Source organism: Corvus kubaryi, unplaced genomic scaffold (assembly GCF_017639235.1).
Source record: "Corvus kubaryi isolate FWS band 111438036 unplaced genomic scaffold, C.kubaryi_AGA036_p1.0 split1-37296, whole genome shotgun sequence".
Lineage (NCBI taxonomy): Eukaryota > Metazoa > Chordata > Aves > Passeriformes > Corvidae > Corvus > Corvus kubaryi.
The window spans coordinates 1-26,255 of NW_024582075.1; the positions used below are offsets into that span (position 1 = coordinate 1).

At 39.9% G+C, this 26,255-nt stretch overlaps 1 protein-coding gene across 1 annotated transcript; it reads left to right on the forward strand.

Annotated features, from left to right (window-relative positions):
- Positions 1-43: 43 nt before the first annotated feature.
- ALDH7A1 (aldehyde dehydrogenase 7 family member A1) lies at positions 44-16,083 on the forward strand. Its single transcript, XM_042053949.1, has 18 exons — positions 44-246; positions 348-401; positions 1,263-1,328; positions 2,976-3,056; positions 5,362-5,485; positions 6,105-6,237; positions 6,854-6,898; positions 7,230-7,307; positions 8,206-8,303; positions 9,283-9,324; positions 10,906-11,000; positions 11,864-11,948; positions 12,239-12,345; positions 13,079-13,195; positions 13,641-13,738; positions 13,904-13,977; positions 14,743-14,818; positions 15,587-16,083. Exons 1-18 carry the CDS (start codon positions 73-75, stop codon positions 15,639-15,641), a joined length of 1,602 nt encoding a protein of 533 aa, XP_041909883.1. The 5' UTR covers positions 44-72; the 3' UTR covers positions 15,642-16,083.
- The last annotated feature ends 10,172 nt before the right edge of the window (positions 16,084-26,255 follow it).

Consider the following 26,255-nt stretch of genomic DNA (forward strand, 5'->3'; position numbering starts at 1 on the left):
GCCGTCAATGGCCGCGGGCGGGCGGGGCGCGGCCGCCATTGCCCCGTCCCCCCGCGCTGGCGGCCGCCGGCCATGCTGGGGCTCCGCCGCGCCTTCGCTGCGCTGCTGCCGCGGGCAGGGCTGCCGCCAGCCGCCGCCATGTCCACGCTGCTGATCAGCCAGGAGCGCTACGCGTGGCTGCGGGAGCTGGGGCTGCAGGAGGAGAACCCGGGCGTGTACAACGGGCGCTGGGGCGGCCGCGGGCAGGTGCGGGGGGCGCGGGAGCGAGGGGCGGCGGGGCCTCGGGGGTCGCGCCCCCTTCGCCGGGTGAAGGGGCCCCGCCGCTCACCGCTGCCGTCCTGCTCTAGGTGGTGACCACGTACTGCCCCGCCAACAACGAGCCCATCGCCAGCGTCCGGCAGGTGAGCGCGGCCGGGGCGGGAGGAGCTCCGCGGGCCCTGTGGCCGGAGCGAGGCGTCCTGGGGCGTTGGTTTGGCGCTGCGCCTGCCCGCGACCGCGCTGGCGAAGGGCACGAAACTCCCGAAACCACGTCAGGGGTCCCGGGGATGTTGAGTCCAGGGCGGCCGCCGGGGCTCGTCGCAGCCAGGGCCTGCTGCTGGCAATATGCCTGCGGCTTTCCTGGGAAGAAAAACAGGCTGTTTGCCTTCTTTTATTTTCTTTTCTTCTTGTCTCTCCAGCCCTCCGCCTCGCACTCTTGCCAGCAGAAAAGGGAAGAGCAAGGGTCCCTCCCTTCCCTTTTCGTTTGTTACTAGGGGAGTTGCAGATTAGGGGCAGATTGTGGCTGAGTGCTCCGGGGGAAGTAGGAAGAAGAGCAACGTGGCATTCAAGTAGTAAATTTGTGAAAGTTTTTAGTGTAAGAATAGCACTATTGTATAAACCTACTCCTTTTGTGTATTAGGACGCAACTAGCCCTTGATGCCCAGTGAGGCTGATGGAGTAGGATGTATATATATGTGTGTGCGTGTATGTATATATACAAACATGTATAAACCCATTATTTTTTATGGAACTTCCTCTAACATGAAAATGGTGGTTTGTTGTTTTGTTTTTTTTTTATTTAGGCAGCACATGTTCTTTTCATTGACAGTGACTTCAAACAACTTGTCATTCGGGCCAAATTGTGTCAGGATACAAACATCCTGTAAAAGTGGTGTCCTGTAGTGCAAGTACTCTATAAAAATGTCTTGAGTTGGATGCAGCTTTTTTGTGGCATTTCTGTTGGGGTTTTGATTTTCCTAACTTTGACGTGCTTCTTCATGTAGGGTAATTTGGAGGATTATGAAGAAACAGTAAAGAAGGCTAAAGAGGCATGGAAGGTCTGGGCTGATGTAAGTTAATGGAGACTTTTCTTTTATTACAGATCTCTGGTAGAGCCAGGCTATTAAATTCCCCTGTCTGGGGGAGGTGTAAAAATATGTTCATACTGTGTGAGGTGCTCTAAAGCAAAAATCTGCAATAGAGACCTCAAGAAACAAACCCAGACAGTTTGTGTGTGGTACCATTGGGGTACAAAGATGAGGACATGGACTTGTGGGATATGTTTGTTTTGAAAACCCTGGCAGAGTTACCGAGGCTTGTGCCTGTGAGCTGTTCCCAACAGGTCTGGTGAAGTTCAGAAACCTTGTAGCAAGTAAACTATCCCTATGCATGTTTCACTTCCTGTCACCGCCTGCTTTCTTCTGGGAAAATTCTGTGGAGTATTTGGATGTGTAACATGTATTGATCATCTTGTTCTCATGGCATGAGGAAGACTGCTAGTTATGAATGTGGGGTTTTTTTGTTCACCCACTGACTTGATATGTCACAGGACAACTGTGTTGTTCAAAAGCGTTAGTATTATGTTGTGTATAGTAGCTAAGCTATTTTTCCTTAGCTGGCTGTAGTTCCTGGTGCAGCTGCACCAGCTATGTCCAGCCAGCACCCACTCTGTTGATGGCTGTGCCAGGCTTGGTTCTTACAGCTATCTGGTGTTTCTTTGGTAGAACCTGAAACCTGGATTTTGAGAGCATTTTTGAAAGCATTCTATGTTTTAGCCATCAAAGTAGTTTGCCTTGTCTGAAGACAACAAAGTTTAGGACAAACACAACAGCTTCCTCAGGATATGTTAGTACATGTACTTTTGTTACAGTTTGTGAGTCTAATGTTGGTGACTTGTAACATTTTTGGTAATAATCTGAAAGCAATCCAACACATACAAAATCAACACATCAAATGTTTCTTGAAGACTTTTTCTCAAAGCTATTTGTTAATAATTTGTGAGTTTTGTTGTTCGTAATGAGCTTACTTTACTTGTCTGTAAAGAGATATGCTTGCATGGTTTATGTATTTCTCCGCAGTCTTGTTTTTACAGAGAACTGCTGTTCTAATCCTGTAAATCCTGTTGCATATGGTTTGCAAATTGATCCTGGCTATTGATTATTATTTACCATACTGATACCACATTAAAAAAATCTATTAAGGGTTGGTATATGAGCTCAATATTTTCATGATTGAGGTTTCTGTGTGTCTTAATTTCTTTTAACAAACTAAATATCATACTGAAAGAAAGTATGAAAATGTGGCATTAAGTATGCTTCAAGGCTCAGAAACCAATAAATGCACTTCTATGAAAAAAGCTCATTTCTTGAGGTGCAGCTGGTTGTTTGGTGGCATTGCGGGTGAAGTAGATGAACAGAAGTAACAGAATTAACAATCTGAATGCTTCTGGCAATATTCAGTGGAACTGAAGCTTTGAACAGACAAAATGTGTGCAATGTTATCAGTCTCTGTGAGACAGAAAACAGTTTCTTGTAAAGCAGTGCACATGATAAAAATGAACAAGTAACAGCGTTAGTTTCCTTTATCTTGGGAAGATAAAGGAAAAAGCACAGCAGTCAGTGATTGCTTAGTACAAGGACAGAAAACTAGCAGTATATATACAGCAGAAGTTAGAGATGTTGAATCTCACATAGATTCTTCTGTTTTGTTTTGACTAGATCCCTGCACCTAAACGTGGAGAAATAGTGCGACAGATTGGTGATGCCCTGAGACAAAAAATCAAAGTTCTAGGAAGCTTGGTAAGGTATTTTCAGAAGTAGCTTAAATTTTTTGGCTGGGGGGGAGTGGGGAATGAGGGTAAGGGGTGTGTCAAAACTGTTTTTTTTTCAGTGATACTAACAGTTTTCTCTGCAATACTAACCTTGGTAATGGTTAAATAATTGCTGTTAGTTCTGTTAGCTTGCCTAATTAAGTTTTCATTTTGAAAAGAAGGAAAAAATTTTAAAAAGTATTATGTCATGGAAACAGCTTGAAGCTGTGTGAGGGGAGAGTTCGGTTAGTTATTAAGAAAAGGTTCTTCACCCAGAGGGTGGTTGGGCATTGAACAGGCTCCCCAGAGAAGTGGTCACAGCAGCAGCCTGATAGAGTTCAAGAAGTGTTTGGGCAATGCTCTCAGGCACATGATGGTGATGGTGCTGGGCCAGGAGCTGGACTTGATGATCCCTATGGGTCCCTTCCAGCTCAGGACATTCTATGATTCTGTGATTCTATGAAATGACAATATATAATAGGAAAAGAAAAGTTAATTTATTATGGGCCTGTCTGGGAGGAGTGGTGCAACTGTTGCCCTGCTATTTTCTCTCTTGTCTGTCAGATAGGGCATTTTCTAATACTAAAAGTATCCTGAAAAAGACCTTCTTTTAATACAGAGCTCTTAACCTTGAGCTCTTTCTCATGATCTGCAGGAATTTGCCAAGTGACATGTGGAAACATGAGGCTTCTGAAGTTGAGGTGGTCTTAATGAGATGATCTTGCAGTGCTGTGCAGGACATAAAGGCTGAAGGACCGCTCCTTTAAAACTCTTGCTAGTTGCTAGGGAAGAAAAGGAGACAAGTGGGGAACTTCCACTTTCTTTATACAGGGCTTGCCTGTCTGTTCAGAAACAGCTGTCAGTGAATAACTCCATGTGTAGTCAAGCCCATATTGTTAACCTTCAAAACTTTGTTCTGCTGTTTCCCTTGATGTTGTTTCCTCAGCACAGTTTTTGTGGTGGAGTTAGAGTGCTAACGTGCTCCTGTATTCAAAAACAGTACAGTTCCCCTGGTGAGTGTGGACAGATAGAAGTTTGCTCTATATTCCTTGACCAAAACTTAAGGCTTCTTGCCACATTTTCTTGGTTTTCCCAAATAGATAATATGTCTGTTCAGCTCTGCTAGGATTGAAGAGGAACTTCAGGGTGAAAGAAGTGCAGTAAGTATTCAAGTTTTAGGACCTTGCCTGGCTTAAGGATACGTAAATAGTAACTATGTGGAAACTCATCTTTCTCATACGCTGTAGGAAATTTCCAGCCTTGCCTTGCCATGCCCTGGTGAAGTATCCAGGTCTTTCTACTGCACTTACAGACCCACTGCTGTGTTTCTTAGTAAATATGTCTGATGCCCCTCTGTTTTTGGTCACAGATAGGGGCTGTTCCTTCTGTCTTGAGATGACCACAGGGGTCATAGAAATACAGTTAGTCATCTTTATGTTAACCTTCACGTGGAGAGAAGAATCCCATGGAAGTGCTTTGAACCTGATTCCTCATTTAACAGCCTTTTTAAAGTACAATCATCAGTGTAAAGTGGTAGGTGATATCTGCATGAAGGTCACACCTAGCTATCAGAGCATGTCTAGAAAATTGAGTGGAGATAAGTAAGTGATTTCTCAGTTCCTAAATTTTCTCACTTTTGGGTGAAGATATCTTCAAATACCAGCTTATTCTCGATATATTTCAACTGAGTAAGTCTAACATATTTTTAAGAGAAGGATGTAGTTTATGATTGACTTCAGGAAAAAAAAATTGATCCTAAACATCCCAGATTACTAAAATACTAAACATGTGTACACATTTTCAGCAGTATCTGCAAACAAAATCTCTCAAATTCACTGTGAGATGTTGTAAAATGAGTAGTTTGCTTATGAAAGAGTAGCCCTTTTCTTTTGCTGGAGCAGAGTAATCCCGCTTTTCCCAACTTGTTCCTTGCCTGGCCCACAATGTAGGCAAGCGTGCTGAAGTAAATCCAAGGTTTTGTTGATCTAAACATATGAATCTCATTAGTGTTGGACACTCCTTCCAGCAGTTTTTTTTTTAAATTTTTCTCTATTCATTTGTTTCCTTTTCTAATTTCTTCCTGTTGTATTGGAATGTGGCCCTTGTCCAGTTGTCCATTGTGTTGTTTCTTTAAGTTGTGAGTAAGTGGGAAGAGGTGAATCTCTTCTGATGAAAAAATGTGTGGTAAAATCTTACTTGGTGAGTAGAAACACCTGACATTAGTGGGATACAAAATATATTTGGGATCCAAGAGATTTTTGTAAAAAAAATTGTCATAATATGAATTTTTTCAGGTCTCTTTGGAAATGGGAAAGATTTTTGTCGAGGGTGTTGGGGAAGTGCAGGAGTATGTTGATGTCTGTGACTACGCTGTTGGTTTGTCCCGAATGATTGGTGGACCTATTTTGCCTTCAGAAAGTAAGTATGTGTGTTATTTTTTCGCTTTTGTTTGTGGTTTTTTTTGTTGTTGTTGTTTCTTTTTTTTTTCTTAAAGAAATGAAGATATGGAGGTGTAACTTAAATATATGGTCTGGTAGTGCAGCAAGATCTCTGTTCTGTGTGTCATTTAGGGAGATTTAGGAATAGATGTGGTGGGCAGTAGTGCCAGCTAATGAAGTAAAGAATAAAGTGACAGATAAGCAGGTCAGTCCATCCATTTTCTCTGTTCTTTGAAGCATTAGGTTGTCTTTGATTTCTTTATTGATGAAAGGTGGTAGAGGAACGTATGTAAAGGGTTTGGAAGTGTACTTATAAAGGAGAGACCTCTTTGTCAGTTGTTGATTAGCACACAGTCATCATTATGTTAACTGAATAGCTAAAATAATAAAACTTTATGTTGTGAGGTCACTAGGTTTTTGCACAATCTAGCTAACCTTGATCCAGGTAAGCTGCAGAGCACAAATAATACAGCTCTTCACAAGCTAATGCTGTGGTGGACTGAAGAGTGGTGCTAGGTTTCTTGCTTATGTATTTGCCCTTTGTAAAAAAGCCTCAACATGAAATGGCTGAATGCATTCTCTTGTGGCTTTGCTTTCAGGACCTGGCCATGCCCTTATAGAGCAGTGGAATCCCGTTGGGTTAGTAGGAGTCATCACAGCCTTCAACTTCCCCGTGGCAGTTTATGGGTGGAACAGTGCAATTGCAATGATTTGTGGAAATGCTTGCCTCTGGTAAGATCTGGCTCTCCAGCCAGTTAACAGTATTTTTAAATTAGAGAGCTATTAACTCAGGCATGAAATTGCTGTTGAGTATCAGGTGTTTCGGGATATTTGATTCTGTCTAATGTGGGCTTAAATTCTCTTTATTTTTAGGTCTGTTTGTAGTCTGAGCGTTTTTTTTTTTATTTTGTCGTAACCTCTTTTTTGAGGTACTAAGGTACAGATGCATCCAGGACTTAGCCAAATGGCCTGTGAATAAAGAACCCAGGTTGAGAGCTTGCAACAGTGGTAGTTAATATATTCAGAGTTGATACAGCTAAGGTTAAAAATTTAAATAAGTAGCTTTACTTTTTCTCGCATCTCCTGCTTTGCTTTCATCTACCTGCTTCGCTCTAATGTCTGGCCTAGCCCTTGTCCACATGGATTTCAGTAGAAGTTCTGAATGCTCAGCTGCAGAAGGAAATGCTTGAGTTCCTGTCTTCATTTGTACCTGAAAACCAGCCTAATCAAAGTGTGCTGTAGATCAGAGACCATAAAAGTTGCTTATTTGAATTATTTCTTATTCTTAAAGAATTGGAAAGAATAAGAAGATAATGTAACTCTTTTTTTTTTTTTCTTTTCTTTTTAGGAAGGGTGCTCCTACAACATCCCTTGTTAGTGTTGCTGTTACAAAGTGAGTTCTGGTTTCCTTGATCTTCATCTCAATAAAAAGGAGAACTTCTCCAAAGAATAAATTTCATAGTGATACTTACTTTAGGTTTATTGTTACTCTATATCAGCATTTTAAATACTTATTCTGCATTACCAGTAACATTTATTTTAAAATACTAAATAAAAGTAGGCTCCTTAAAATAGGTAATTACTAAGTCTTGTGATCGAATATTAACGCCTGAGAACAATTAAACCAAATCACTACTACCCCAAAACCTCCAGCCAGTTCTAATGGTTCATTCCCTATTTGCACCTGCCAGAAATCTTTAACATTTTTACATCTTTGATTCCAGGATAATTGCCAAAGTCTTGGAGGATAACAAGTTGCCTGGAGCAATCTGCTCTCTGGTTTGTGGTGGAGCAGACATCGGGTAGGTAACATTTCTTGTGTTTTGTGAACCTTTATAGGAGGTAAGGTATATTCTTTGAGATACTTCTCATAAAGTTATTCTGGTGTCTAGGAGTTCCCAGTACATGCACATGTTGCCATGATTTTTATCAGCTGGTCTGAAACTCTGGCCCTGTGCTAAATATACTACGTATGTCTACTTGCTGGTGTGAGATCAGCAGCTAACAAAGAACTTATCAGATACTTAATGAAGAGACATGACTATGTTAATATTCTACCTCTGCATATGCTCACACCCAAGGAATACAGCTGATATTAAAGTCCCCCTACCATGTTATTGAGAGTTTTCAGTGTATAGTGCATTAGCCTTTTAGATTAGTTGTGGAAGAGAATAATTCCCCTTTTCTGAGCTCATGCAGGACTCTGCACTTGCTCATAGATGTATACGTCTTGTACAGCTTGGAAGCTGTACAATCCAAATCACTTAGTTGGATTTTTACAATGTGGAAATTCCCAGTACAAACACACATTCAAATATATCTTTTGAGCATTTTAAGAGAAAGCAAAACATGTGGCAAGCATTAAAAAAAGTCATAGATTTGCATATTTTCTTATGGATCATAACAATTGGAGCTAATCTCACAATATACTTTAGACTGAGTTTCAGTATTACTACAGAAATACTGAAATTACTACAAAATGCTTTTTTTGGCCTGAAAAAGTATAGAGAAATAGCCTTGTTCCTCTTTTCTGGCCAAGAAGCAGCTTTCCTGCCATTAGCTCAGTCACCTGATGTTTCAAAGAAGTGGCTCTGGCTTTAAGGATCTCCCTGGCTGAAGCTGATGTATGTGGAAGGTGCAAGCTGCTTTTCTGTCTGCATGTCTTTTGTTGACCACAGTGCTTTGTGTCCCATTGTGCAGGACAGCAATGGCAAGAGATGAGAGGATGGACCTCTTGTCCTTCACTGGCAGCACAAAAGTGGGCAAGCAAGTAGCGCTTATGGTTCAGGAGAGATTTGGTGAGTGTGTGGGTTCTTCTCTGTTTCTTTCCATGTTAGGTGAAGGCAGTGGTGCCCCATAAGATTTTAAAGTAACAGTTTGTTTCAGCTGTGCTATCTCTTTTTTGTTTTGGATAAATGGGAGTTTGAAACTGCTCAGAGATACAGATGGCATTTTTCAGTTACTTCTATTACAACTCAGATTTTTTTTCCATGTTACCCACAAATCCATAGTCCTAAATTAAATTGGGGGGGGGGGTGTGGTGGTGTTCATTAGTGTTTGATTGTATGGAGATTGTCAGGGTGAACAACCAGAGCTTATGATCTTTTTGCAGTGTGAATAGAGTACATGAATGAATTCGCCCTCACCTTTTACTCCTGATAAATACAGTAGAAAAGTGATTTTTGAGGTGCTGGTTTTTTATTACATATTTAAAAGTGTATAGGCAAGAATCTCAGCTGCTGGATTCTAACTTCTTAGTTTTAAGAAGAGCCCCTTGCAAACATGGTTTTTTCATTTTATACATTTGAAGTTCATATAAATGTGAAAAAGCCCCCCAGAAACCAGAACAGATAGCAAATATTCACGCAGATGTAGGTCAGGATTCTTTCCCTCAGATTGTAGATAAACAGTTGCCGGGGAAATGAATGAGCTTACTTAAATTTCATGTGCCTTTTGATCTTTGTAGGACCTTATTCTTTACCTATGTTGCACTGTTTATGCTGTAAATTTTTCCTGTTTTCATCTTTTCTTTCCAATGCTATTTTTTGCCTTTCTCTGGGCCATAACTGCTGTGCAGGTATCTTCACAACATGTGATAGATGTAGTATTTGGTGTAATTTTCTGCTTTGGCAAGAGTTGACTGTGATCTCTAAAATCTTTTGTTTATCTGGAAAAATATGTTTAATGAAGCTTAGCTCTAGTTAAAGGTGACCTCACTGACTGAGGTGCATTGAATACATGTGTGCATGGCATAACTTATTTTGTCTTTTTCATTAGGTCGAAGCCTGCTGGAACTGGGAGGAAACAATGCCATTATTGGTAATATGCACTGTAGAAATTTAGTCCCATAGATGATATTTGGAAGTTAGTTTGCAAATATTTATAGCTAATTGTCCCTTTTTTCTGGCATGTTTGTTTGTTTTTCCCTGCCACACTGGGCTTTTAAAAGTACATGTAGTACATACGGAATAGTAGAATGTTGTGGGCTTTTCTGTCTTTGGTATTGTGGAGGAGGTAGTGTTTTAAAATAAAATGTGAGAGTCCAAGGTCTTCTAAGTAATCAGCGTTGAAGAGGAGAACAGAATGAGAGAAGCAGTAAGCTTCAGTAATGGGTTGTGGAGAATGCTAAACTAAGTAAGCTTGATTTTAGGATAGTTCTAGTTGTAGAATCATTAAGTTTTGAAAAGACCTCTAAGATTGACTCTTAAGTCTTAACCCAGCAGTAGCATATTTACCACTAAACCATGTCCCCAAGTGCCACATCCACATACCTTCTGAGTACTTCCATGGATGGTGACTCCACCATTTCCCTGGGCAGCTTGTTCCAATGCCTGACTGCACTTTTATATGTAATCTCGTGAGCACTATACTTCGAGGGTTTTAGAGTAAAAGTAGATATATATGAAGTCTAAGATACTTATGATACTTGAAAGAAAAGCACGCAGGCATTTATTTCAGTAGCGCATTTTTCAGGTTTAAGTTCTTTAGGGTATGATCCAGTTCCTAGATGAACAACATAAATACTACAAAGCTGAGCAACATGGTGGAAAGAATATATAATTTTGATAAATATGTAAATTGCTGTCCTCTTATGCAGTTGCCTTTTGTTTCACCTTTCTCATATTCTGGACAAATGTGCTTTTTACGTATATTTCATCTACTCTTTTGAAAATCACATTAGAGCAGGTCCTTCTTTTTCCCTATGCTGCTTTGTAGCCAGTAGTATAAACTTGTTTTATGCTTTGGAAATGTTTTCTTTTTTCATATCAAAGTCCTACTTTGCCTGGAATTGACTTTGAACAATTGCATAATCATTGTTTGGTTGGACTTTGTCCCAAACTTAATAGTAGTTTTGGATGCTTAAAGAGACTTTTGTGGGGCTGGTTAAGCTCAGTGGTATTTTGGGAATCCTTTGAGCTTTATAAAACATCTCAATGTCTTTTAGCCAGATGAATTTGTTCAGCTCATTGTACATTTTATATTACTGTACACCTGTGTGTTTTAGCTATGCTTTCTGGAAGGCCACCTGGATATACTTTACAATTGCTACTTTATGCTGATAAACTTCTCAGTGAGAGATGGACAAGGTGGAGAAATGTCAAGAAGTTGTTTGTAGTTTCTTGAATTAAAAGGAAGCTGAAATCATTTGCAGACTCTTGCAGAAGGCTCTCTTCAGTAGCTCAAACCTACATTTATGTCTAATTGCATATGTCTAATTCCAGCTGCAGAGAAATAGTAGGAGCTTTAAGGTGTTTCTTTGTATCTTACCATGCTGTGCTAGTGCAACTTTTCCTAATGCTTCTTGACCAGCTTGTCAGTTTCTAATATTGTTTAGCATCTTAAGTGTTGTGAATGGCCTGTTTACTTCAGTAACATGATCATGTTTTATTTTTTTTTAAGTGTTTGAAGATGCAGATCTGAACCTAGTCATCCCATCTGCTCTATTTGCTGCTGTGGGAACAGCAGGCCAGAGGTGCACAACTGCTAGAAGGCTGGTGAGTAAATAAATGTGTATTGTCTGGTTTGGGTAGCTCTGAATTTTATCTTAATTCCAAATAGGCTCAGAAAATGCCTAACAATTCCTAATATTGTGAAGAGCAACAAGTAATATTTGAAACACATTTTTGTTTTGTGAAAAATAAGTATGGTGGAAAAATAACATAGTTTCAGTCCAGTGTAATTCTAGCTCTAAACAGTTTGTTTGTATGTATTTCTAAATATACTAAAAGCCAGGAGAATGCTACTTGGCATACAGAAATTTCTCTCTGTTTTCATTGCCAGAGCTTTGCTTGTGACTGCTGCAAATTTTGGTGCAGTGTTTATATTTCAGCAAAGCAAGGGGGTGTGTGTTGCCTACTTTGTTAGTAATTCTTAACCAATCATTTTCAACAAGTTTAACGGTGTTAGAGTGTCAGCCAGTGTCTGTATAGTCTATTCAGAGTTGGGTTGATTGGGTAAATATTAGCCAAAATGGATGTGGGTTAATTGATTTGGGTGTATTGGAAGGGCAGTGATTCCTCAAACTGTAGCAATAAAATTTCTTGAATGTTTGTTCTAGAACACTAAACTGAAATGTTTACAGAGCACATCGGTAACATTGATCTGAGATGGGGTAAAATTAAAACAGATTTTTGTTTCTTGGCTTGTTTTAAATCTTCATGGTGAAGATTTTACATCTTCATTTTCTGGTGTTGCTGCTGTTTGGAGGCCAAGGCCTCTGTCTCTTTTTAACTTTGGGATTTGCTGAATAGGAACAGCACTATTTCTATTCTTCATTCAGCCCCCTTCAAAGTGCAGTAGTACCTCAGGAATAGTTGCATAGACTGCGCTGTCTTACAACTTTCTTACCACATTTTAGTTTCTCCATGAAAGCATCCATGATGAGGTGGTGGCAAAGCTTGCCAAGGCCTATGCCCAGGTCCGCATCGGTGATCCATGGGATTGTAAGTAGCTATTTCCAAATCATGGGTTTAGGAAACAAGTTGCTGTTGGTTTCTTTCTGTTTAAATTCTGATGGGATTATACATCCAAACTATCTAATTTTAGCACTTTACCAGGGGGTGGAAATAGCTGTTTTTATTTAGAATACAAACTCTGAAAGGAAGATGAAGAATCTGGCTAATACTGCTTATCCTGGACAGATTAAACAGTTAGTCCCAAGACGTCGTGATAAGAATATTGGCAAACATATGCAGTTTTGCTGAAAGTATGCTTCTGAATCTTTTGTTTTTAGCTGACACTCTGTATGGGCCTCTTCATACTAAAGAAGCAGTGAAAATGTTCCTTGATGCAGTAGAACAAGCAAAACAACAGGGAGGCTCTGTGGTCTGTGGTGGAAAGGTGACTTAACTTCTATTTTCCCTGCTACATTTTGTGCTCTAGGAAAAAAAAATACAATAACATGATGACTAAGGCCAAGCTTGTATGTCAGTTTGTCCTGTCAGCCACTACAGGATGGTAGTTTAGTCAGACTGAGACAGTTTGAATTGGAATCCTGTCTTCAGGGTAAAGGCAGTTCTACTTGGAGGCTACTCTCTCCTCCAAGAAATGGTTAAGAGCTTTTGGCTGTTTCTTACACCACTCCCCAGTTGCAAGCAATAGTGAAAATAAAAACAGCAATTTAAATGGTAAATGTCAAACATGTAACAAAGGAAAATTGCAGTTCTGTCCCTCACAATATCAAACTTGAGGAAATACTGGAGATTCAAGACAACTACTTGTGCATCTTCATCATACAGGATGTTTAATTTACATTGACTTGTCATTCTGGGACTTCTTGTCTTTCATTGGCAACTTTTTTATACCTTTAAAATTCTATAAGTAGCTTACAAGTAGGAGAAAGGAAGTTTCATCTGCTAGACTTTACAATTTGATTACATCCTTAGTAGATATAAGTTATGCTTCTGTATTTTAAATACTTAAATAAATAAAATTTAAGTTACTCAGACTACCTGGCCTTCTGTTTCTTATTGCTCAACTGTAGTAGTCAGACCATGATGGATTCCTTTCCTACACTAGTACCAAGCTGGATGCTGACTGGAACTTACTTAGTTATTTTTTATGTATTTTGAAGGTTATAAACCGCCCTGGAAACTATGTTGAACCAACCATTGTGACTGGCCTTCCTCATAACGCGCCCATTGTCCACACTGAGACATTTGCTCCCATACTGTATGTGCTGAAATTTAAGGTAAAATAACAGTGGGGAAACAGGTGTCAAGGAAGGTAACAGTAGAGTCACGAGAGAGATCTCAGATGTGTGTGTCATATCCGTGCAATTGTCCCAGCACTTCAAGAAGTGGTAGCTCTTACTCTGCACTGTGACATATCCACTGTTCACCTTGCTGTGTGGCTGCATTTATGCGAAGAGCACTGGAGTTAAGATGAGAATCTGTACAGGAATAGATTTCTATTGTTAGTGTTCATTGTTGATACTGATTGTATCTGTTCAAAAGCAGACTGTGTTTTGTGCAGCAGTGGAAGTATTGCTGACGTGGTACATGTGTATTTGCCCACTGCCATTCTGGACATTTGCATTATGGCTGTGGCATGTTGGGTTTTTTCTCACAGTGCTTCTTTGTAACTGCTTTGCTTTGGATAGCCATGTCTTAACCATTGACACATGCTCCCTTTAGGAGGAAGAGGAGGTTTTTGCCTGGAATAATGAAGTAAAACAAGGTCTTTCCAGCAGTATCTTTACCAAGGATTTGGGAAGGATTTTCCGCTGGCTCGGGTATAATTTAAATTACTTTTATACTTTCCTGAGGCATAAGATCACAGTCTTTCATGTCCTTCGTAAAACTATGCATAATGCTAGTTGAGCATTTTATAGCCCTCATTTTAGGAAGAGAGCCTTTCCTGATCCTAAGGAGGAATTGTGTCTTACCTTTGTTTATAGGCCAAAGGGATCTGACTGTGGCATTGTGAATGTTAACATCCCAACCAGTGGAGCTGAGATTGGAGGTGCTTTTGGTATGTTACTTGTGCTTTTTTCAGGTCTCCTTTTTCAAGGTTTAGTCATTTAAATGACTAAATGTGAAGAAATCAATGAATTTAATTTTGAATCATACTGCTTTAGCAGAGAATGGATATTGATTAGAGGTAGTTGGGTTTAAACTTATAAAAATACCTATATTTGGTTTTTAAAAGTTGCACATGTTATTTCCTTTCCTCCCCTCCATCAAAGGAATGTAACTCAGAGTTATATTCTGGAGGTGTTTAAAGATATAACCAGGTGGAAAACTGTTTAAAACAGTTTTAATTTAAACAATCTTGAGCAATTTTTTGTATATTTGCAGGTTTATATAAGATGTACAGTGTATAGTATTTTTGTGAGAAAGTCTTTAAATGAACATTTTTGCCTTTATTTCTCCTTTTTGTGTATACTTAAGGAAGTGAGGGGGTGGAAGAAGAAGTATTTACATTACCATTTAAACACTACAAGAACCAGCACATTCTTGTACTCTTGTCTCATGTTAAGACAAAATGTTTTTCAAACAAAGTCCTTGGGTGCCAGCATGATGCGACTTTGAACTCCAGGCAGATACTTTTTTGCATCAAGCATGAGGAGAGTGCTAGCTCTGTGTGTTGTATGGGGTGGTAATTTAGTTCAGATATAGGACAAGGGTAAAGGAACAGTTTTTCCCATGTATTTTTATTAAAATGTCTTACCTCCTGGATTTAGTCCAGATTCCCATGTCAAAAAATAGGTTTTAATTTATAACGTTTTTGCTACAGGTGGTGAAAAGCACACTGGTGGGGGAAGAGAATCTGGAAGTGATTCATGGAAACTTTATATGAGACGATCTACTTGGTAAGACAGACCAAATAAATTTATATTACAGATGAACTTTCAAAAGTTCAAAATATATGAAACCTTGACTACAAGGCTACTGTCTTTACTGAATGTGAGATAATCATCTATAAGTGTAATTGCCTTTTCTTCACATTCATAGTAGAAGAAGATTTGGAGGGTTTTTATAAAGATCTTTTCTTAACTTTCCAAAGGAAAAAAAATAAGGTGGTTTTGGGTTTTTTCCCCTCCTTTTTCTTGATTTTAAACTCATCTGAAAAATTACTGAAACTTGTCAGGAAATACACTAAGTTGCTACTACAGTGAGGGGACCATGAGGGCACCACTACTGCCTCTGGTAGGTGATTGAGCTGAATTGGTTATCTCTCCAGAAATCTGACAGCTCATAGTGGATGACCATTAGTATCCTCTGCTGACTTCCATAGCCTTTACCTGTGCTGTCTTTGCTTTCCATCCAAAGGCTTATGAACATGAGAAATCCCACCTTGATTTTTCTATCTGGATGTTTTCCTAGTAAGAAATTAAATAGATGAAGAGAAAGAAGATTCACCATAAAGGAAGAGATAATAGAAAATGTGGTTTTTCTCTGTACATGGTTACTATGTTGAAAACAGGAGTTAAGTTAGTTCGTAATTTTAAATAGGCAAACTGCTTTTGAGAGTCTTTTATTTAGATGTGACAGGAATCAGAAGCTTGTATGTAGGAAGTGGACTGCATAATCTGTCTCAGTGATTAAGTGTGGTCTCTAAATTCATGTTTCTCTTTCAGTACAATCAACTACAGCAAAGATTTGCCTTTGGCTCAAGGAATCAAGTTTCAGTAACAACCTTATGAATGGCTGTGCTACGAACCGTCCTGGTGTTTCAGAATCAAGCAGCTCCTAAGCATTATGGGGATAAAAATTAATTATATGAAACCAATTCTGTCAGAAAATCAGCCACTCTTAAATTGCTTCGCTTTCTATGTATGTATTTACTAATTTAGTCCTCAAATGAGAAGTATGTGGTCTTTGGGAAGAAGGGAGGGTGACTAAAACTCACAGGCTTGGATTCAGGTGGCCTGGATAACCTGTTGCCTTAACACTGTGTTTCAGTACCAACACTGCCTCTATTCCCTCCCCACTTTTTTGCTAATATTTCTAGCTATGAGGTCTGTGTTTCAAACTGTGTGCCAAGTTTCCTGCAGGTAACTGGTGCTGTGGGGGATATTTGGGCTGCAGTACAGGGCTAATTTTCAATGCATAAATAAAAGTACATTTTGTGAGATATCTTGGGCTTCTCATTTATTTTATTCACTGTTTTTGAGCAGGAACATTCAGTGGATTGCCCATTTTCACACACTGAGCTGCTAGTTGGGAGAAGGATCATTGGACTAAAAGCACTGCTTTAGTTTTCCTGTCTCTCCTTCAGAAAGGAGACTTTGACCACACATGTTGGGAGATAGAGGTTTACTGTAGTGTCTTGGAATAGCCTTTTAACACTTGAAGGGATTACAGCCAATTCAGGTTGTCACAGCTCTTGTGATACCCTACAACCAAACTGGCTAGAGATGAGAACTGGAGATGCAGTCAGAGGAAATACTTTTCCAGGGAAAAGGCACATTGTTTGCTTGCATTTCACCTCAAATGGGAATTTCTTTTGGCCACTGGAGACTACAGGCAACAGCAGCTCATTTAGGAGCCTTGCTCAGGACTCAGGATGAGAAAAAACACCATGCTACTAGACTGATTTTAGCTTTTCACAAAGGAACTTCTGAGGTTCTTAATGTATTGGTTTTGGGGATTTCTTTTCTTCTCAGTGAAGAATCAATCTCTGAACATGGCAGAACTGTTCACTATGGGCTAAGATTCTAAGAGTCTGACTTGACTACTGATTTATTTTGTTGATGTTTTAATAGCAATGCCATACAAACTGGGTTGAAAGTCCACCATACCACACTGCTAGTTGGTCTCCTTTTGGCTTTGTTTGTAATTTTACAGTGCATAGTGTTTAGAATTTTACATCTGTGTTATAGAAGGTATTTTGGGTGTCACGTTCTGTAGATCATACATTAGGCTTGCAAAGCTTTTTTCCTACTGAATCTCTCACTGCCAGGTGTATTCTCTCCTCTAGTTCTTTGTGTTTGGACATTTCATTACAGAGTGTTGTATGTTAGCACACAGAATGAACTGACATACCCTAAGCAGGCAGATAATCACTAGCAGATAGAGCAAAGAAACAATTCAATTCCCAAATTTAATTGTTCAGCAAATAGCACCAGTTTATAGAAAATACTCTTTAATGCTGTTCTGTGGCACTGCATGTTACTATGAAACTCTTAACAATGGCAAAATAAGTTCAAGAATTCTCTTTTCTTGCTGCTTACTATAGTTTTTGGATAGCCTCATGTCACATCTGCTTTTCTTGAAAACAGAAGCTCTTTGTAGGGTAAAGTACTCTTTTAGGGTAAAATAATTTCACAAGTCCAGTTTAATTTACAGGAATAAGGTTGATTCTGCCATCTGGCTTTAGATTCCGGAAGTCAGCTCGTGAATGGAACAAAACTGGTATGGCGAGTGTTGTTTGGTCTTCAAATCATTATCTGAAAACCAGTATGAATGGAATAAACACACAAATGTGATGAAGAGGTGACTGCATAGCAAACATGCTAAACAGTTGAAGGTTAACTTGACGTCTTGATACATAATTTCTTCTTCAACAGAAACTTTTGGGTAGCCTTACAGAGAACTCAGCATGAAGTACTTGTCACTACCTCTGTGTTTTACGAATAAGTGGGTTAGATCCACATTATGTAGGCAGAGAATGGGCTCTCTGTAAGTAGGTTACAAATTCCGCCCCACTTGTGCTGAGTATGGGAATTACTATTCCAAAGATCTGTTATCTGCATTGTCACTGGACTGCTAGTGTGGCATCAGAGCAGGTAATCAAAATGCTGCTTCTCTTTCTGGACAGCTTTGAATTCCGTACATGTGGTGCTGAACAATCCTACCAGAACTGGCTTGCTAAGTGACTTCCAGTGAAGTGGCTCTGAGAAGAGTGATTTTTAAGGACTGCTACAGATTATAATATGTTCTGGCAAGGATTTAGGTCCCTGTAAGTAGTTATGATTATGATGAAGTATTAAACTAAGGAGGTTTAAAGATATGGTAAGCACCCAGCTTCTCAATTTCTGCTTTAATTTGGAAAGTCCACTCAGGAGATTGTAAACTGCATTAGCTGTCAGTCAGTTATGTCACCCAAGGAAACCAGTTTTGAGAATTCCTAAAATGTGTTTGGAGCTACTGGTATGTGCAACATAATGGAACTTGCAGTTTTAATACAAATTCTATCAGCGTCTTCCACTGTTGCGTAAACTTAATTACCACTGAGTGTGTAACACCAGTGAATAAAAAGTGTTAAATGACACGTGATCAATAATTCATTTGTTAGCACAGTATTGCTTATTGTGAAATGACCTTGATGGGAATAGTCTTGCAAGTAACTTCCTTTCTTTTTGCCATATTATTACCTGAAGAAAAATAAAAATTCTGCTAATATTTTTGCTGAAAAACAGAGAAATTGCTTTTTTTAATGAATTGTGAGAATGTGAGCTGCAGGCTGCCTCTCTTCTATCTTATTGTGTCCTATCATAGCTTCTCCTTGCAGAGTTGATGATTTTCAGGAACCAAGAATACTACTTGTCAGTAGTAGGTCTCAGCTTGGAATTTTGCAAAAAGCGATCCCACAGTGCTGAGTTTAAAACAACTGGGAAAGCATTCCCCATTTTATTTCAGCAGTAACGCACCAGCCCATTCATGTTATATCATGTTCTTTTCTTGTGTTTCCGTTAATCTGTTTGTGTTGTTGCTGGATGAGTTCAAAAGAACACAGCTGCCAGAACTCTTAATTTGTGGCAGCTATGTTTGTGTATGAAAAATCATCTGTGCAGGTGCTGCATTCAAGTCTCATTAGGTATACTAATCCATTTGTGTCTCTGCATTAATCTCATTTGTAACTATTTGGAAAAGTGTAAATTACAGAAACTTCTATGCCTCTATTTTCTTGTGAATCACTGCCTATTTTGTCCTGCACTGAGGTGTTGGTCATGTACTGCACAAGTGTATCCTCTTATTTTCCTAGGTGGAAGCAGAAAAATATTTTGAGGCTTTTATTATAGGGGTAAAATGACTTAATCACATAGAATCAAATTCTTGAGTAAAAACAGTGTCTTTGTAAGGATTTTTTTTAGTGTCTTCTCTTTGGTATTCCTTAATCAGCAAGCCATGCTGTCATGTGGTACATGCTTGGTGTTTGAATGCAATCAATCCATTAGTTTTCAGTGTGCAAACATCTGCTGCCACTGAAGTGCTGCTTGCAGTGAGAAGTGTCTTTTCTCACATTTTAAACATCGTTGCCCTATGGATAGCTGGTACAAAGGTAAATACGGGTTAGCAGTCTCATTTCTGCTAAATTATTAGCACTGATTTTCCATACAGCTCATTACTTTCCTCCAAACAATAGGAAAATGCATGTGCATTTTGGGACAGGGACTTACTCAGCAGAGCATAGCAGAGCCTTTTTAAGAACCTGTGTGTTCCTCCCGGTGTCGCTGTTGGTCGGGCTAAAGCCTGCCCAAGGGCATTCTTTGCATTTGCTAGCCAGCTGTGTAGAACACAGACCTCTTTGTCTGAATGTTTTTTATGTTCCAGTACATCTGGGACTGCTGCCTCTGAGCTAGTAATGAAATACACTCTATTCTGCAAAAGCCTCAGTTGATTAGTGCAATTGTTATATAAAACATTAACTCCAAAAGCCAAAGGTTAAAAATAATAGTGTTTCAGCCAGGAAGAACAAATGGTTTAATACATACTTTGCCCAGTATGTTGCTGTGCTCTGGCATTATACCTCTTTTCCTGCAGCCTGATTTCAAGGTGGACTTATGAGGAAAAAACAGTTCAAGTGAGATCTCTGAATTTCAGAGGAAGGCACATCCTTTCGATACATTGAAGTCTGGAAAGCTCGCAGTAGGTGGCAATTGTGTTTCATGCCTCCCTGACACTCTCCTTACAGGTGTCCCAAACCTCCTGAGCTGTGATAGTGAAGTTAACATCACCTGCTTGCTTATTGAGCAGAGTGTTACAGAGGTAATGAAATGACAGCGTGCAAGTTTAAAAATGGGAGATTGATATAAGCTCTCTTGCTTCTAAGGATTTTTAGTTAATCCAAACTGTTGCTAAGTGATTATTGTCTCCTGTCTTCTGTGGATTTTGTGAGGCCTCTCATTCACTGGCCTGTGATTTAGACTGACCTATAATACAAGCTCAGTCCAATGTGGCAGCTGTACTAGAAACATATCTCAAAAGTGTAGCACATACCTCTTCTTTGAGTTGTATTTAACTACATTTTTTACCACAGTTGCTGATATTTTTATTAATACACTTACCACAAGAAGTGTGCAGGATTTCTGTAGAATCCCAGAACATAAACCTCCTTCTAGTTCCTATGTGACTGTATTCACTTACAACTGTATTTGCTCATGATTATGTGTTTGAGAGATGGGGGCTCTTTGACACATTCCTCTTCTCAGTTTGACCTAGACAGCAGTTGATTTATGGTCTTGGTTTAAAGCAGAACAAATAGCAGAAAAAGGTTATGGTGATGTTTCATGAAACAAAGTAAGTCAAACTATCCTCCGAAGCTTTGTTGTTGTAGTAAATCCTTGTAGGTTAAAAAAACAGTGTGAGGACTTTAGTTTGGCTTAACCAACACTGGCTGCTGTGACTCTGTTTTGCCTGCTTGTTTTCTTCCCATATTTTTTGGCTAGCTGTGTTACTGATTTATTTTTTTTTTCCTCTGCCAACTTAAAGCTTAAGTGACTCCCTGCAAAGTCTGAAAAGCACCTTAGTTTTGCTGGAGAATGTGTTGGAAGGCAGCAACCTGGCTGCAGAAAATGAAGGGGCCTTGAAAGTGAGAATGAGGAACTCAAAATCACCAGAAAAGATGATGAGATGCTGATGATGGGGAAACCAATGTGAAAGGCACAGGCAGGATTGTAGATAGATAGGACCCAGTACTAGGATTTTAACAGCTGGATATTACATTGGGAATGCTGCAGAAGGTCAGACTGCTGCAAGTGGGAGGTGGAGCAGAGTGCACAAAATAGGATAAATTGAAAGAGCATGGTTTTGAATATATAAAAGGATAAGAGGATTACTGCATGAAGAAAATACAGGTAAAGGAGCCAGGTGTAGTTTAAGCTAACACGTAAGTTTGCGTTTATGGCAGATGAGGCATAGATAGACATATTCACTAGGGTGCAGTATCACCCCAAACCTCCAAATCTGTTCAGAATTCATTGATTGGAGCATGAATCTAACAGGTTGTCACAACTATCTATTGTGATTAAGGAAAAAACCCACCAACAACACAAAGGAAGGCACCTCAGAACAGAAGAAACATTCTTGTTTTGATGGTAGTGTTCCTCTTAATGTTTTCTTTGCTGTAAAAATTTCCCCAATGTCATGAAGCATGTTTTGTGAAAAAAAGCCCCAAGCCAAAACACCACACCAGTCTCTTTGTTCTGTGTTTTTAAAAATCATCTCTTGCAGACCATGCATTTCAAATCTCTGTCATCAGATTTATGTCAGCCATTGTTTGTCTAAGTACTCTGGCTTGCATGCTGATCGTATCATTTTCTCTTCCGGCTTTTCACTGCCTTCTTTATGAACAACAAATACTGAAAGTTCACAGAAAGGCTAACCCTTCCTTGTACTTAGCCTGTGTTATTCCATGTTGTGTTATTCCTATGGGAAACAGTGAATTTGAAGAATACTTTGCACAATTCTTTTTTGAGTTCTTCACATCACAAATTTCCTAATTAAGTGAGAAGCTTGTAATTCCTCAGAGTCTTAGCTTGTTTCTTTGGGGTTTTTTTTTGAAACTGGGACAAGATATTGGTATTTTGGAATCTCCATTTTTCTCCAATATGCTTTTCTGCTGTTCTACTCATCCAAGAGAAAAAGCTGTCTGTGCTTTCCTGCTGCCCTTCCTGCCCCCCTGTGGAAGCCTACACCCACCCACTTGGGTACCCTCCCAGTTTCTCATCAGCAGGGCTGACTGCCAGGGGTCAGAGTACCAAATAAAGGCCTCACACTGCATGAGCCACAAATGTGATGGCTCAACTTCAGCATATCCTGACTGCAGGGCAAGAGCAATCTATGAGCATCTTGGGCTGAGAGAGGTCTGCTCCTGTCTACAAGATTTCCAGAGGAATTATTATTGTTCCACAGCCATGCAGCCCGGTGACAGATTTCAATAGGAAGAGAGTTCCTTTACACAGATATGGTCAGAGCATTACAAAGTAAGATTCTGGCTTGTGCCTGCAATCAGAGGCTGAGCAGGATCTTGGTTAAACTGTTGCCTCATCCTGCTGTTTCCCACACAGGACATGTGCTGGCCTCTGAGACAATGCTGTTCTCTCTGTGGCCCACCACGAAGTCTGCATCAGTTGCTGTCCCAAAGCATTTATCAGCCTGATTGGGTAAGTTTTCTCTGAGCCAGGACAGGGAATCTAACAAAACGTAGTTGTAACTGTCTTCTTTTATGTCCGGGGATGTGTACGATGGTCCTATCCAACTTTGGCCTTAAAGATAGGAAAGTGCTGCTAAACGGGAAATAGACACTTAAAGCAGCATTTTCCACCTCTACCCATAAGATGTGAATGTGTTATTACCTCAGACTCTCATCATTTCCAGTTCCACGTTCTTCCACCAAACTGATGACTCAAATGGTCTAATCTGTTTAGCAAAGCTGATGCAGCAAAGGTGATGCAACACACCTTTGCAATTTGGACTTCGCACAAAATAACCCCAGTTGATTTTCCCAGAAGAAAATTAGGGATACTGCACCCCAGGGGCACTGGTACAGATGGGAAGCAGCAGCACATGACCAGGAAGGTGGTGATGGTACAGTGGCAGTAATACTTTAAGGAAAGCAGCTGCTGGCAGGTGGGGCAACTGTCACAGCTGGCTTCACTGAAGTGCTTAATGGCAGAGGGGATGGCCATGTGCCTGTATCTGAAGTGACTCAGGCAGATGAAGGACTAAAACCTTAAGGATCAGGCAGCGCTGATTTCTTTAAATTAATTTTTAATCTCAGCAAAGACACCAGAGTTGTGTAGAAGCCTGACTTACTGCTGCTGACAGATCTGGTCAATAGCCTGTGCCCGTGGCTCCCTGGGGAAGCACAGAGGTACAGGGCAGGTGAGCAGAAAACCTGGCTTAGAATATTCTTGCAGTTTCCAGTGTTGCTTCACTTTACATAGAATACAATTACAGAAACAACAGAGGAGAAAAGGAGTAATGTCAGCAAAGCTCCTAAAGCATTATTTCAAGCATTGCTCAACATGCCTGCATTTGATACTGGGCTCTTTTACAGGCTCTTATCCACATTTGGTAGAAAATTAACTGGTTTTGGATGGGTTACTACTTAGAATATCAGCTGTTGGATCCAGGCTACCTTCGGTAGAACAAGATGGGAAATGGAGGCAGAGGACAGTCTATAAGCAGAAGAAGGGAGTAGCTAAATACTGGAGCTGTCAATATTCAGCTACAAGCAGTCTCATTTCCTTAGTCCTAAACCTAACAAAAACCTTGTGCTTTCTTATTTCAATTAGACCCCAACCCACAAACTGTTTTTGTGGTAGCAGTTACTGCGATGGTCACAGAGCGATTGCAGAATCAGAAATGTATGAAGAGACTTGGAAGAGAAGTGTGGAAGATGTGTCCATACAATCAAGAACTTGGTCTTTTGCACAGCATTCTTCCTTATAGCCATCACTATTGATCAGAGTCTTTAGAAGTGTGACCATTTCCAAGTCAGCTAATGTAGATTTTTTTGTTTTCTTCATGTGTGCTGCCAGTGGCATCACTTCAGTTTTTGGGAAAAGGCCATCTCTTCCTGCAAGTATCATAAGCCAGTGTCAAGGCATTTATGTTTCATGATTCACTTGTGAGAGAAGGCTTGTGGTTCATTACATACGTTGTGGAAATAGCTGTTAGTACAAGCTGACTTTCTTCCCACCTTGCCCTTGCTCCAGAATGAGGCCATGTGTGCACGTTGCCATGATAGCAGGCTCTAAGTGCCGGAAGAATTCAGAGCTATTTTTTGCCCTGCATGCCAGATCCAGCATGTAAGGTTATATTTAAGTTACTCATTACCTTTTCTTCTTGGAGGGAGCCTTTATCCATCTATTTGTAGATAGCATGAAGAGCTGACTTTTAATTTTGTCCTTGACAGCACATCGGAATGATTTTGCTTTAATCTCCTGCTAAGCACTGCTAAAATGCCTGGTCAGTGGAAAATTACCTTATCAATACCATTAAGTGATAACAACAGCTGAAGAGGCCTTTAGTGTACAGTCCAAACTACCTGCATTGCCAAAGACTATCAAATCCTTGTTATGAAGCTTATTGTAAAATGTCACACCTCCAGAACAGGATGAGGCTACTACATCATCATGACTTGAACTTGCTGTTTATGTAAAGCCAGGGAAAGGTACCTTTTCAAATTTAAGAGCATAACGAACTTTTAAACAGTTTTCACTACAGAAACTGGCGATAAGGATAGATAAGGAGGTCACTGGACAGTAAAATACATTAGCAGAAGCTCTACACACAATGGACAAAAGTTAAAAAAACAATCAGAGGGAAGAGCTATCTTGACTGAATACACAGAGGCTGGCAGCTAGTGTGAGCCTAGTCAGTATGAAATGTATATGGAGGGCAATCATTTTTATGGCAACTCTCTTCCAACTAATTTCCAAGTTTTTTGACACAGGTGTTTACTTAGTGAACAGACATCCCACTCAGGGTGGACTTTTTTGGCTCAAATACTGCCCATTGTGGGGAAAATAGGTAAAGTGATTCAAGCAAAGCATTTGTATCTTCAGTACGGGATAGCTGGAATATTCTTGTACATTTTGTACATGAAACACAGTCTTGGGAAAGGCTTTGCTGACATACCTTGAATTCCTGCTCAAAGTCTGCTTGCTAAGATGCTGCATCCTGACCCCTTCTTTGTAAATTGTAACAGATATGAAACTAGGTATGGGAGAAAGACAAAACCTTCTGATTATCATTCTAACGCCGCTAGTATCCTCTCAGAGCACACTTCTAATCAGTTCCTTCTTGGGATCATCCCTTTTGAAGGTACTATAGCAGGTATAGTCAAGGTCTTACAAACACTACATCTAGGCCTTGTCACCCAAATAATTTGAGATCTAATTCAAGAGTAGGTACAGTCTCACTGGCCAGTTTGACTGAACGGAAACGAGGGTCAGTAGGTGTCAACACAAAGAAAAACAGAAAGTCTGAAACAACAACTGTATAAGTGAAATGCCTGTATTTTGGACAGGAATACTGACAGGCATCATAACATTCCATGAAGCTCAGGGAATAAACGCTCCCAAGTGCTGTGCAGTTAGTGTAGATTATACATTGTTTTATTGTTCACATTTGACTGATTCTTTGTTAAAATCCAGGATGGTTTGTGATAAACAGGGAGTAACTTCAGAGACAATTAATGACATTTACTGACATATATTGTGTTGTGGCTGTTCAGTGAACAACAGGATATTATGAGGCTCTACATTCATAAAATGATATTACACCAACTTTAAAACCCAAGAAAGCAAAAAACCCATCCCTTTTGTAAAGTTTCATTACATGGAACCATGTTTAGCAGAACACTCCACTGGGTTCAAACCATAAACCTAGAAGTGTCAAATGAGATGAGTCAATTTTCCCTCTTGAGCAAATTTGCCTGTCAGACTCAGATAGCCTTACCAGGCAAACTGAAAAGCAGGTGCTGGTAAAATCCTTTCAAATGACATTATTCCTCTGCTGTTTATAGAAGCATACACACATGCACTGAACACAAAAGGAACTGTTTGCTCAGTGTAACTGTTTGCTCAGTTTTCTCTATAAATAGCCAGCTTTTTCTGATCATTACTGCATGTCACACGTGCTCTGTAAATGCAAAACCCCCTACATATTTGGGAATAACACCTCACTCACTAGCAGTTGCAGCTGAACCAGCTGAGCAATAGCCTGCAAAGGCCTGGATAACACCAACCTGGAGATTCCTTTAGCATTTGTCAACTGACTATGAGGTGGAAACATGGAAATGAAGGTGCAGGTGTAGCAGGAAGCAGAAAGCATTACCACACACCTGTACAAAGGTTCACATGATAGCAGTTAATAGTGTTAAATTCAGACATGCTCAGACAAAAACACATACAAAACTTTGTCTTTCCTGCAAGTGATACTGGGAGTTACTACCTTTGATGTTCCGCTGAGAGGGAGGCTTTCAGCAGATCGTACTTCCTGCCTAGAGTGCTAGTTGCATCCTTCACACCAGCAGTACCACAGACTTGGTACCTTGACAGAAAACTACTTCAA

Bases quoted from the DNA above. Each gene is read 5' to 3' on its own strand.
- ALDH7A1 (XM_042053949.1), top strand. From the start codon at position 73: ATGCTGGGGCTCCGCCGCGCCTTCGCTGCGCTGCTGCCGCGGGCAGGG. The intron at 12,346-13,078 runs GTGACTTAACTT...TGTATTTTGAAG, and splicing joins CTGTGGTCTGTGGTGGAAAG to GTTATAAACCGCCCTGGAAA. The intron at 13,978-14,742 runs GTATGTTACTTG...TTTTTGCTACAG, and splicing joins TGAGATTGGAGGTGCTTTTG to GTGGTGAAAAGCACACTGGT.